This window comes from Micrasema longulum, unplaced genomic scaffold (genome assembly GCF_059751315.1).
Source record: "Micrasema longulum isolate JH-2025_06_02 unplaced genomic scaffold, ASM5975131v1 h1tg002648l, whole genome shotgun sequence".
NCBI classification, from domain to species: domain Eukaryota; kingdom Metazoa; phylum Arthropoda; class Insecta; order Trichoptera; family Brachycentridae; genus Micrasema; species Micrasema longulum.
In genome coordinates this window covers 14,358-28,484 of record NW_028279783.1, presented here as the reverse complement: position 1 = coordinate 28,484, position 14,127 = coordinate 14,358, and the positions used below count along the sequence as shown (strand labels likewise).

Below are 14,127 nucleotides of genomic sequence, written 5' to 3'. Positions count from 1 at the left end.
TTTACATAAATGTTTTTAATACACTGAATAATGCGATTATAAATACAAGTTAGTTTCCCGCGCTTGCGCAAGTAAACTAAATTTCGGACAGTTCAAGTATTCTAGAATAAAATATAATAATACTAGCGGACCCGGCAGACGTCGTCCTGCCAGAACGTTTGCTTGCCTGCTATTAGCTGGTTCAGCAAACGTTTTTTTCGTAAATGAGGACACATGTTATTTATGTTTGCCCTTTTTGAACTATTTATATATTCATAATAAGAGTAAGTTTTTCGTTTTATCTCGTCATGTGATTGGCTAAGAGGCCTCGTCGTGCTCCAATTAAAACATCTAGTGTCCGGGTAGTAAATTTTTTTACCCTACTTTGCTCATCTTATAAAAATAGGACCTCGGATTAAACAACTCTGTGGTGGACATTTGACCGGCATTATCTTCAAAACATCAAATATTATTTAACATGATATAAAAATATTCGTTTTATGTAAAATAAAAATTGTTTTATATTTTAAGTTCAAAGTTCATTAATTCAATTACTCTTATTAAATGACCCTTTACTTATCTACTCTGTTGTGCTAATCAATATTTCCGCGTGCACGATAAAATTTTAGAGAAATCAACAGATTGCTTTTTTTTTTACCTTACATTTGTGTTATGATTATATTTTTTCCCATCGTACAACATTACACGGCGACATCACGAATGCGCGCGGCGAAAGTGGGGCATAGTGGGGGAATTTTCAGACACAGTCCGATGTATTCAAATATGATTCTACGCTCCTTCTGGACTATTCTTAATTCTATGATGACATGTTTATATGGACCGTTGATAGTTAATTTATATAAACAAATTGATAATTATGTTTACTTATATCAATTTGAGTGTTTTAAGGTGATAAGTGATACGTAGTTGGTTAGTTTATAATATCTCAAAAATACTAACAATGATAATAATCATCGATGAATTTTTCTGTCATTTTCCTGTCCACATCTAGTGGCGCATAGAGCACTGTATTAGGACTACTAGGTTCGTAAAATATTTGTTTAATATGGCTGCAATATTGGACTGGCATCTGAGTCGTAAGAATGATCACCTGACCTTCCATGGTTCCATGTAACAAAAAGTATACAGATACGCAGCAATCGGAGTGCAAATGTAGTGCCCTACGCACCAATGGGTGCAGATAGGGGTGATAATAATTAATTGATAAAAGGTCCAGGGCCTCGATTACAATGGGAAGTTGACAGATTTATCTTCGACTGACTATAAAGAAAAACCGATATTTTTGTACGAAAATGAGTAAATTTGCATGAACATTTAAAGTATCTTCGTCGTTAACCTATATAATTTGTCGCGTCCCGCGACAAAAATAATTATACCTATAAGATAATCAGAACCGTTATAGTTTAAAAGTAAAATTGAATATAGAAAACAAATCAATCGCGTAAATAAACGCTTTACCCGACAGCGGTCACGTGATACCTCCCACCACACTAGTTTTTTGAACGTAGGGCCGTAGTACTCGCCGCTGGCGAGCCAGCCAGTTGCAATCTGGTTCGCGAGCAGTGTCCACGCCGCGCTAGGCCAGTTTTCCCTCGCAAATAACTATGGGAGTTTTGGTATAATTCCCTATGCACCATGTTGAGCTGTGCCCCAAAAAAACTTGTATTCTAATTAAACCAGCTTCCGGTAAGTCTTCAACAACTTTCGAATATATAAATCAACTTGTTTCGCTTATACAAATTTGTAATTTTTCATTATTGTCCACAGATCGGATACGTATGATCATTTTAAGCTAGAATCCATTATGACGGCTGTTTAGCCTTATACACCACGTAACAACTAACAAATCTCCATTTAGTAAGTACAGTATACAGCACGGAACTGTTGTTTTTTTTTAACTTACTTTCTCGAGCCGTTTGTAAAGAAATACATTTTTTTGTAGTATGGAGAGTCAGGTTACCCCGGAATCTCGCCCTTGAACCTGAGTTGTCGACATTTTCTTTGATTCATCCTGCAGAGCAGTTTTTCTCCTCAATGGCAAATCGACACAGGACGCCATTTCTAGGATCCTTCGTAATCGCTGGTGTTCCTAGTACTTCCTTCTCAAGTAAAATAATATAGAATGGTTCGAATCTCTCAGAGGATTATGTGAGTGCCTCGCGTGCATCTCTTCATAAAGGTTGGTGGAAATATACTTCGAAAATTAGTGACTCCTAATATAATACTACAGTGAACTAATGGATACGCAGGATTATTCAAATCTTTATCCTCATTACGGGGAACCGCTGCCCAAATTATTTTCGGTTCTAGGACACTTAGAAGTAATCACATTGTAGGTTAATTTCGAATCCTTTTAATAATGGGCTATTTTCAATTTTAATTCTTACTAGGAGAGATCTCTGCTCCAATTATTATTAATCCTGTTTACTATAATTAAGTTCCTCATAAATAATTGTTGAACATCTTGAGAAACATATATGTCCGTTGTCTGTAAAACTATATTTTACTGATTTGTAATAAATAAACTTGAAATGAACCACTTTATTCTGTCTTTTCCCACCGTTGTTCACAACCAAGCAAGAGATTCAGTATTTTATTAGAATTTTGCAATAATACCTAATGGAAAGTAACTAAGGACCCATGTTATCCTTCAAGGAACCTTGAGATCAAAAAGAACAAGTTCTACCTGAGACTATTAGCCGCAAGGTAAGATTTAATATTAAAAAAGAGTATGACAAATTGAACATGTTTAGAAGAAAAAAATGTATGCATATTCTGCTTTTCGTACAGAAAACATAATTTTACTTTGTAGATAAAATTGAAGATAAATGTTTACTTCCCATTGTAATCGGGGCCCTGGGGTGTCTTTTCAGACATAAGTTATGTCTGAATCTACAAAAATTAGCGACATAATTTTTTTTAAACTTATGTCATAAATAATATTTTTTATTTGTCAACTTGGATATTTTATGTTTCTTTTTTGTAGTTTAAAAAAAAATACTTTAACTAATTTGTTTAGTTTTAATTATTCAGTTGAATTATATAGTTATATTTCATATTATATATTACATAATGAATTGTTCACTGCTGTGATTATTTCTGTAATTTTTTTTATTGTAAAAGGTTCCTTGAACCGTTAATATAAAAAATAAATAAATGCCAAATTAATTTAACACTAGCAGAAACACTGTAGTTGCCAGTAAAAAAGTAAACACGTCTCGATAGAAGACCTTAACAACTTTCGAAATTTTCGGATTAGTAGTTTTATATTACTCTACTTCCTGCTCTTCCCGGCGTTAATTCTAGAGGAAGTAATAAGCAGCGGTATCAGCCAATAAAAACATGCTGGAAGAAAAAAAAAAATGACTTTATGAATATGTATCATCATTGTGGACAACGACAGGGCCGGTAATGAAAAGAATAACAGTATTTTAATTTGACCTATATACCCGAAAATACAGTGTTCATTATAATTTATTTTAAATATGATGTCTTGTCCTGATTCCAAAATTTAATAGGGAACGCGGTCTGACTTTTCTTTGTATAAACGTATTACCGTATTTTCTCTCGTCTTTGTACGAATGGTAAACAAATAAGATAACTATTTATGAAAAACGCAAAAGGTACCGACACAGAAAATTTCATTTTGATACTCTTCCGTAAAAAAAAGAAAAACAAGAAAATCGGTTCAGTTATGGGGTGCGGAAAACCGGAGTACGAATCGTCGAATTGTCGATTTTAGTAAGGCACAACCAGTGCAGGCAGTTGTCTTTTTCGCACGGTATTGGGGAGGCGTTTGCGAGAGAATGACGGATAAATTTTGTTAAAGTACCTGATAAATGTGTTCTACTCATTGTGAGGTGTTTTAGATTACAGAGAGATTAAATCGGTATATTTTGCACTGTTCCGATCGGTTACGTCATTTGGAATAATTGGATGGGGGTGGTTGTTTGGATGAAAATTTAAAGCCGTTGGCCATTCTCCAAAAAAAATTTTTTTTTTTTTAATATGCTACAACTGCCAACCACCTACCCCTCTCATACTGTTGGACAACTTTATGATAGGGAGGTTCTAATAAATTTCTGGTCTTCAGTAAAAAGTAAAGAATAACAAAATTGTATCGTCTTTGTGGCACTGGAACTTGGCGGTCTTGTAAATCGAAAAGTAGAAAACACTTTCGATTAAAATTTCCTTTCTTTTTCGGCTTATTTAGAAGTACAACAGTAACAAACAGGGCGTAGATGTCGACTGCGAAGATCAGACGCATGAAAGTAGAGGAAGTGCGATCCGTATGCAAAGACAGAGTAATACGGCGTGCGATCCGTATGCAAAGACAGAGTAATACGGCGTTCTATCCTCTCCGCCTACAGCCGAGAGGGAGCGGCGCGATTAACAGTCTCCACTGATCTAACCAACTATCTGACTGTCTCTTTAATCTGACTCAGTAGGTCGATCACAAATAACTACGGACGTGCTAAAAAACATACTAAGCATTTGAGCGAACACAATAAACAATAATGAACATGCTTAAGGTATTTCAGTCATAAGTCAACGCGTTTGTAATCTCTAAGTCAACGCTCGTGTCGGTTTGTTTTTTGTTTTCCTAGTAAATAAAAATAGTTCAATGGCGAAAAATCGGCGTTTACTATAAAAATAATACAATATATTGCATTTGCATAAAAGTAAGGAGTATCTAATACAAAAAAGTGAACATTAAATTACAATTACTATGGCGACTGCTTTTCTTGACATTTGGCTTGCCAACCACCGGCTAAATGCAATAAATAGCATGATAAATAATAAATAAATAAATCAATATAGCAGTTTAGGATTTTTTTATATTTACACCGGTGAAATTCAAATATGTGATTGCGCAGCAAGATTATACGTCGCGAAACGTAAATATTTTGACATTTAATATGAGGTTGTTCACTGATTGTTCATTGTGATCGCGAATACGATAAACAACGATGGACATAAATTGTTATCACGTCGCTTATTAGCACGTCGATAGTTATTTGTGATCGAGCTACAGATTTTAATGCGTTCCTCTTTTATATAGGAGAACAATTAGTTTGTTATAAAGCAAATGGCCGGCGCCAAGACGCGCCAGTTAAAAATGAAAGCCGCCTAAACAAACGGCATAATTCCAAAACATGAAATAAGTATTATTTCCTTTAAAAGAAATATTACTGCGCAGAAAATCTAAATATTTAAGAGCTTTATTTGTTATAAAGCCGCCTAATAAATACAAATCGCGTTGTTCAGAGAAATAAAGTATCATTAAAAATATTTTTCTTTAAAAATGGGTTGTACTCTCATTTTGTTACACACATATTATTTCTTATTCATTACACAACAGATTAAAAATAATAATTAGACAAAATAACATCTTTACAGAGGCTTCAACAGTTCATTTTTTTTATAATTCATTGCCCCAAAAAAAATATGTTCAAAACTCGTTTATTTATCGTAGCTGCTCCAAATTTAATTTACTTTGTCCCCATTTAGATATTTTTAATACAAAATTTTGTGACTTCAAAAAAACTCTTTTGAAACACTGTAAAATGAAACATTTGTCAGTGTGTAATGAGTTTATGTTTCTTTAAATGTGTTTATTTTATTATGATATCAAAATGTTGAATTGGTCAACTATATTATGAAAATCCCTCTCCTTCACTCTATTTCCTCATCCCTTAACCTTCTTACGAGCCCTTTTTTTTCTCACGTCTTATATAATATATTATTTTTCTCTTTACTGTGTAGCATGTTCTATCATTATATTTGTGAAAAACTTTAACTGGATGTGTGTAATATTTTTTATATTTTGTATTCTTATGTAACAACTGTTGATTTTCCTCAATAAATAAAAATGAAACTGATACAAGTATATAGAAAAAGTTGGTATTAATTATATAATACAAAAAATATCCACGTGCATACGCGATAAGACATTTTCAGTATATTCTAGTTAGCCAAATACAAAAATAATATATGTCTAGACATCTACTCATAAAAGTTCTGAACAAAAATATTAAAACAAGATGATTTTTTAAAAAATAATATAATTAAATTAAATATGCAATGAGCATAAACTTTGGGGTACCTAAAAATAGAACTGACTTTTTTAAAAGGCATTTTACAGAATTGTGCCCCAGGGTTTTTAACATGTTGGACCCTGATATAAAGGCGTCTATCAGTTACAATGTTTATAAGAAAATGGTGGGGAAGTTAATAAGGAGTAGACCTTTTTATATCCTGTAAATTATTTTAAGACTTAAAATAGTGTTGGTTTTAAATGTCAAATATCTCCTTATTCATTTAATTTATAAACTATTTTTATTTTTATGTTTTAAATATATATTTGTTTTAATTTTCTTATTATTATTATTATTTACATTCATGTTTTATTTTGAAATTATAAATAGTTTTTTTCTAATTGTCGGCCTCGTGGTGTAAAGGTCTCGCGTTTGTCTACCATGCAGGAGGTCTCGGGTTCGATTCCCGGCATGGTTGATTAAAAGTATTTAAAAGGGTGTTTTCATAGTCCCTGAAATGGTACTTGAAGCGTAAGAATGATCATCTTACCTTTATGTAATAAAAATGATCAAGGTACGCTGCGATTGGTGTACCAATGAACTGTCCTATGCACCATTATGTACGGAAAGGGAATGATGATGATATTTTATTCTTTATATTTATGCTTCAATTTTTATTATTATCGGTATATTTTCTAATTTATATTTATACTTCAATTTTTATAATTACCGGCATGCTTTCTAATTTATATATATATTTTTTTTTTGACATTATTATTATAAATATTTGAATTTTTTACGCATCATCTAATGAAAAATAAACAAATGTAAAAAAGAAGGTCCTCCCTAAACACAGGAATTTCCTAGCTAGTCGGGACCTGAAACAAAGAAACTCTGTATATTTTAAAACTGTGATATAAATAAATTAATGGAATTCTTTTTTCATTTTTTTCATTTCATTTTTTTTTTTTTGCACCACAACAGGCCAGGAGGCCCAATTACAGTGGTGAATTACATTACGAACAACCAGGCTTGAGAAAAATCACATTTTTTATTTTTGTGTTCTCACCGGGAATCGAACCCGGAACCTTCCGTGCGTGAGTCAAGCGTCTTGACCACTACACCACGGAGGCCGCCAAGCTGCGGAGGCTTCTCTAGCACCATATTATATCCTCTCAAGTCCATGGTCTATGGAAACAAACAAACAACTTTTGAAGTATTGGAAACCAATAATACGCACCATTTCGGAAATAACAAAGTAAAAAGTAAAAAAAAAACTTGGACCGACAGAGCGCGGTACATAAGTACTAATCTCGGAAGACATTTTTCGGGTAACATTGCCAAAAAATAAATATATCTCTGAATAAACTGTATCCATGTATGATTTTATTTTGAAAAATACATACGTATTTGTAATGAAATGTAAAAACTCGATAAAGAACTAGCATAGAATTTAAGTTTCGAAGGTATAAGTATTTAAATGACTAGGGTAATCAATTTTATTCTGAGATAAAAATAATTCATTTGCCAGGTAAATATCTATGCGATCCTCGGTGCAACGTAAAACTGTGTGTTCAAAAATTGCAATTGTTTGCGTTAGTAGTCTGGAACCATTGTGACGAAATTTATTTTCCCACGCGCGGGTGATGTCCCTTTATGAACACAATAAAAACAAACCCACTTTAACAAATGGTTATTTCATTTTATTTTTATTTATTCAAACGCCTTGTAGGCTTGAACATGTTTTACATACATATATACAAATAAAGACAGACATGTATTTTACACAAAAGTAGCAAAATATATATATGATTTTTAGAAGAAAAATAAAAATATTAAAAATATCATCTTTACATATTAGTATAAAAGTGTAATATATTTTAAAAAATTGAAGTGTAAGTGTAGTGTAATGTATTTATTATTTATTATATTTGAAAGTAGTTATGCAGAAAGCAGCCAGTCCACAATTTAAAAAAAATGTATATTGATGTTATCGGGCGCCGTAAAGTCAATTCTATGTTCTGTTAAAAACAGCCAGGGGTGATATTCCAAACGCTCTCGCAGCCGTAGAAAAAGCTTTTATCTGGCGTATTTTGTTTGTAAATTATAGTGTTTTAATTTAAAAAACTGTAATAATAACCACTTTCCGAAAATAGTGTTAATCACAAAAACGGCATTTCTCTATCTTTCGTAATAGATGCTAATGAGAAGATGCCTCCAGAAATCTAGCCCTCTTAAGTAAATTAAAATGGATAAATACGCAGTTATTTTAATTTAATAAATTGATTAATTAAAAATACCTAAAATTAATTTAAAATTGGGTTGTGGTCCCGTGGCTAACATTGCGGACTCACGTTCAGAGGTTCGAGGTTTGAACCCCACTCTACCTCAGGTAGATTTCCATTTCCTAGTAGAAAGTTATTTACAACTCGTAGAAAATGGCCACCAAAATTGAAATATTTGGGTAAATTATAAGAACGTTAATATTTCTGTATTTAGAAAAAAAAATTGTGAATGTCCTCTCATATGGAATGTCTCCTCACATACATTAGGAGTTTGAGTGTACAAAAACACGAGAAAAATGTTTTCTTGTGCCGCGAGAGTGGTTCAGAATAGCACCCCTGGTCTATAAAGAGCCTGGCTACTATGTGGAAGGCGAGAGTTTACATTTTGTATTTCTGAAATTACTCTGCGTGTGACGTCTCAAGTTCTCCTCCGCTTCTTTTCGGTTAGTTCTGCCGATTGGTCCTTCTTAATTAAAATATATTTTAATCTCTTTTTCGTACATTTTCAAGAAGCTTTGTCGTATAATTTAATGTACCGCGTGTAAAAAAATATTTTATGTTTCTAATTCTCGTAGCACCAAAGTTCCTCATTGTTGTGAAGCAGGGCTTTCAAGTTTAAGGTGCAGATATGTGTGTCGAACGAGCATGTCTGACTGCAGTCCATAAATAAAATTATTTAAGAGTGTTTAGCATGTTTATTATATTATTATCCAACATTTGGCGTTTGGGGCGCGGCGTCGGAGTCGCGACGCCGTAGATTGCGCCATCGATTTTACGACGCAAGAAGCTGCCAATTTTTACGTTATAATTTATATGACGCATTAACATTGCACTAACGTAAATGTATTTGGCATTGTTTTATTAATTTATTTTTAATAAAAGAGAAGAACTGTGCATTAATACAAAATGTTTGGGCTGAATTCATCGCTGAGATGATGAAAGTAACTATCAGCCAGTCCACAATTTAAAAAAAAGGTGCTGGTGTAATCAGGCGCATTAAAGTCAATCCTATGTTCTGCTAAAAAGCCAGGCCGCTTTTGAACAAAAAAACTGTTTTTATCACCTTCTGAAAACATTGTTGATCACAAAAATAGTCCACCTGGTCCATAAAGAAGTATAAAAATTGAAAAATACAAATTTCAGGCGTTGCCTAGGTAATAAAGGTATCAGCTCTTTAACTTCAAAAACATCAAAAGATTGAATAATTAAAGGAATATAGATTATCAAATACGGGTAGAATGGTGAATGTTACATAGTGTGTAAAGTGACCACTTAAACCAGGCAATGACAGGTCATAAGCCCTGTAGGTCTAGAATTCTATATCACCTTCTCTAAAATGTTCTTTATCTCTGTTGTAATATGTTAATACAAAAATGGCATTTCTCAATTGGCAGAAAACACCCACATCACATAACTAGATTTTTTACGGTATAGATGCTGATGGGAAAGATTAATGCCTCCAGAAATCTAATTCTCTTAAATTATTCAAAGTGGATACATAAATTAATATTTTATATTATAAATTCATTAATTTCAAATCACCTGTAGTAAAAAACATGTTTTAATACAGAATTTCATGCCATACATTCAAAGTTTGAATGAGGTATCATTAAATATTAGATCTGTCTGTTTTCTGCAAATACATTTGTGTGGTCAGCCAGATTGGCTGTTTTCTGCATAAGAACGTTCAATTGCTTTCGTTCAATCCTCGAACCTGTGAAAAAAGCACAAAAATGGATCATAAAGATCATTCTTGAAAAACCCTCGAGGTTTCCAACAGAAGATCGATTCGCTGAGTTTAAGATATTGGATGTAAGACAGTTGTTTGTGGGGTGCCTACTGCTGTAATTGTATGATAAATTAAGTGAGGTCAAAAGAACTGAATAAAATGTAAACCCTCGCATACCAACACAATTCGACTGCTCGTATCAACCTCTTTAAGTGAAAATAACAATATGATGCAATTGCTCCAAAAATATTTAATGTTTTAATGCCAAACACGCAGGACTCAAAATGTAAAACCATTTTTTTAAATAACTGCGCGCAAACACTATACACATATGTAGACTAATAAACATATTACTTTATACAATTGGTACCCATATTATTTATATTCTTAAGCATTACATTATTCTATATTTGTTTATTTATTATGTATTTTACTAAAGTATTTATGTTTAAGTAACAGGGGTTCAAATTATTAAAAAAACTCAAACTTAGTTAAATTTTTAAAAATTTCGCTATCTTTTTACTATCTACACAGGTTGTAAAAAACTTTAATTAATGCAGGTGTTTTCTATTTATATATTACTCGTATAAAAACACAATATGGTAATAAATATGATTATTCACACCTGAAGACTCGAGATAAGAAAGGATTAAATTCATAATAATTAAATCCATCATCACCATTTCCTTCCCGCATCTGGTTGTGCATATTGATTCATCAATCGCAGCGTATCTTGATCATTTTTGTTGCATGGAGGTAAGATAATCAGTCTCACGCTTCGGCTGCCATTCAAGACACATTTTAAGATACATAAGAGTATTTCATGCCACGTCGAGAATCGCGCACGAGACATCTTGCAAGGTAGGAAAACGCGCTGACCACTACACCACGAGGAGGACAACTCAGCGACGACAACTAGTGACGTCCTGGAGCTCAATCACAGATGGCTATCGACATGCTAAAAAACGTGCTAAGTATTTGAGCGATCACTACGAACAATCATGAACACGCTGAAGTTAAAGCGGTCGCGTTGCATAACGCCATAGATAAGTTCCGTATCCGTAGTCCGTGGTCAAACGTCAAATCAAAAAAGTCAACACGCGTGTAATCTCGTGCCGGTTTGTTATTTCGTTTTCAAGTTACAAACAATTACTATGGCGACTGCTTTTCTTAACATTTGGCTTGCCGACCGCCGGCTAAATGCATCGAGAAAAATTGAAAGAAGGCGTGTGCGAGATTCAACCAATCCTCTTGAACTGACCGAAGTTGAATTTCGTTTTGCAACGCGACCGCGATAACTTCAGCGTGTTCATGATTGTTCGTGGTGATTGCTCAAATACTTAGCACGTTTTTTAGCATGTCGATAGCCATCTGTGATTGAGCTCCTGGGCGGGTGCGAACATGAAGAAGTATTGAAATTGAAAAAATAACATTTTCAGGCGTTGCCTAGTATGTAGGTGAAATAATTCAATTAGATGAATCTCACCCGCATAAATAAAGGTTTCAGCTCTTTAACTTCACAAACATCAAAAGATGAAACAATTGAAGGAATATAGATGTTCCAATATGGGCAGAATGGTGAATGTTACGCAGTGTGTAAAGTGGCCACTTAAACCAGCCATTGACAGGTCAGAAGCCCTGTAGATGCCTAGACTTCTATATTACCTTGTCTTAAATGTTCTTCATCTCTGTTGTAATATGTTAATTTATTTATTCAAATATAAAAAAATACATTTTTATTGGATTGAATACAGTTGAATGCATTTCAGCTCTATAGTTTAAGTGTTTTACATAAGAAAGAATAATTTCATAATAATATGATATAATGCTTGTTAATTATAAACACATCTTAATTTTGAAATACAAAAACGTTTTTTAGGTGAATTATTAGTATAAACTTAAAATTAAAAGAAAATAATAGCTTTTAATAAATTTTAGGCATCAAATGCAGATAATTATTGAGGATCATTACAAATTTATTAAACCTTTGGGTTAAGGTTTCTTATTTTGTAATCAAGTTAAAATATCACTTACCTTACTTCGGGCAACTCTCCACTAAAGCTTGCAAATCGGTTCCTCAAGCTGACAAAAACGTTCGGGCGTTTGTTCCATAAGGAATCCTTATGTTCGGTTTGAGAATTATGTGATCTGTGCCAGAGCAAATCCCCGCTGTGATCTGCTTCAGAGCTATTATCGTACTTCTGAGAACCGAGTTTCTGGTCATCATTTGTACTTCCACACTCCGGCTTATCTGACGATTTGTGGGTATCAGCTAGAGGTGTTTCAATAACCGATATCAGCTTATCATCTTCTATTAATTCTTTATCTCCATCAATAGTATATTCGCGTTCTTCTAACAATACTGCATCTCCCGCTGGAGAGTTATCCTTTGAATCTTTTTGGCCTTTTTTTCTGAACCAAAGTGGCTTATCGATGAACAATTCCTTGATTTCACTTTGTAAAGACCCCCCTATCCTTTTCGATTTTTCTTCATTTACAATATTGGACGTACAATTTTCCTCTAGCACTTTCGGTTTATTTTCTTGGCTACTTTTTCTCCAGTGAAATGAAAAAAGATCTTTGCTGCCTTGGGAGCTACTTCTTTTTCGCGATTCTATGTCGTTCCGAGTGGGTTCCGAATTAGGGAGAGGTGTGATGGTACACTCCGTTTTCGGTTTTGGCATTGGCCACCAGAAAATATCATTTTGATCTTTGTGAGTTTTCGAGCTTTGATCACCGGGAGAGGTGGACGATCGTGCTGGTAAACTAGATCTCCGTAGAGTGAGAATATGACCTAAGGAAGGTTCCAGTACAAATCGTTCCAAATCCATTGTGCAAGAGTAGTTTCAAAATAATTTCCGAAGGTTTTCTTATTTCTAGTATTTACGATGTAGTTATTTTCCAATTTCTCAGAACATTACTCCCCTCTGTATGTTCACTTCCAAAACGTAGTCACGTAGAAAAGTGGAACGAAACTACACACATATATTCAGGTTACATAACGCTACGTTCACACTTAAAATGTCATAGAGATCACATCACACAACACTTTAAAGATACATTATGTATAAACCTAGTCGTGCATTGGTAAAGATACTCGGAAAGAAAAACGAGAAAATTTTACACTCAAACGGAAACAGGTAAGTATCGAGAAATTATTTACACACTTCAACAAATACAACACGAATGTAACGACTAAATCAAAGATACATTTTAAACACGCTTATTAAAATGATTTGAGCAGGAAATGCGTGCTGATAATTATCACAACTACATAGTATTTTTAATCAAAAATTTAAATAGTTTTTAACAGTTGTTATTAGTAAAAACCAATAAAGAGTGGTTCTATTTTGTTCATGAACACTAAAATACTAAGTCTGGTCTAGTGTTTGCTGCGGCTGAGAATTCCGACTGAAGTAAACGCTGAACTGTTAGGCTTATTTACATTTTTCCAGATTTTATAGTGTACTCTACGTGATTACAGTCTCGGAATAATTATTATCATTCCTTCCAAGTAAGAAAGGCAGAGACATTCAATCCCAAGGTTCATTAAATACTCACGCAAATACTTCACATTAAAATTACAATTTTATATTATTAAATAAACTTTTTTTCTTTTTACTGAAATAAAAAACATTTATAACGTGTTTACTTTATACTGTGTGTACTTTATACATTTGTTGTTATTTAAAAAATAAAAATAAGAATTTTTAAAAATAATTTTTTAAATAATATTTATTTTAATTGTCCTAAAATTACAGTACAAATAATTTAAAATAACCAAAAAAAAATACTACAATGTTTTTTGCAAAGCATTGCCAGTCATATTAAAAAATTTTTTTTTATTTATTTTGTTTTTTTTTGTTCTTTGCATTTTACAAGAGGTATACATAAGTTCCAAATACAAAAAAACTATTACATAAACACAAAAAAAAATCTCAAAGGCATGGCCTGTGTGTAAGTTTATTTTTATTTATTTATTTATACGTTTTATCATAAATACAATTTTATGTTCACTTTGCCCAGCTAACAAGGGAACATACCCCGTTCCAAGCTAGGCAATTACATTTTAATA

The 14,127-nt window shown here is 32.9% G+C and overlaps 1 protein-coding gene across 3 annotated transcripts in view; it reads right to left on the bottom strand.

Annotated features, from left to right (window-relative positions):
• The window catches only part of LOC148271785 (uncharacterized), a 191,983-nt gene extending 178,514 nt beyond the window's left edge, over nt 1-13,469 (bottom strand). For 2 of the 3 annotated variants that reach the window (XM_088240925.1, XM_088240934.1), the window contains exon 1: nt 12,087-13,469. In XM_088240925.1, the coding sequence (XP_088097051.1) occupies nt 12,087-12,883 (797 nt within the window). In that variant the 5' untranslated portion in view covers nt 12,884-13,469. The remainder of the gene's footprint in view (nt 1-12,086) is intronic. The other variant, XM_088240928.1, reaches the window with a different exon arrangement.
• Between the last annotated feature and the right edge of the window lie 658 nt (nt 13,470-14,127).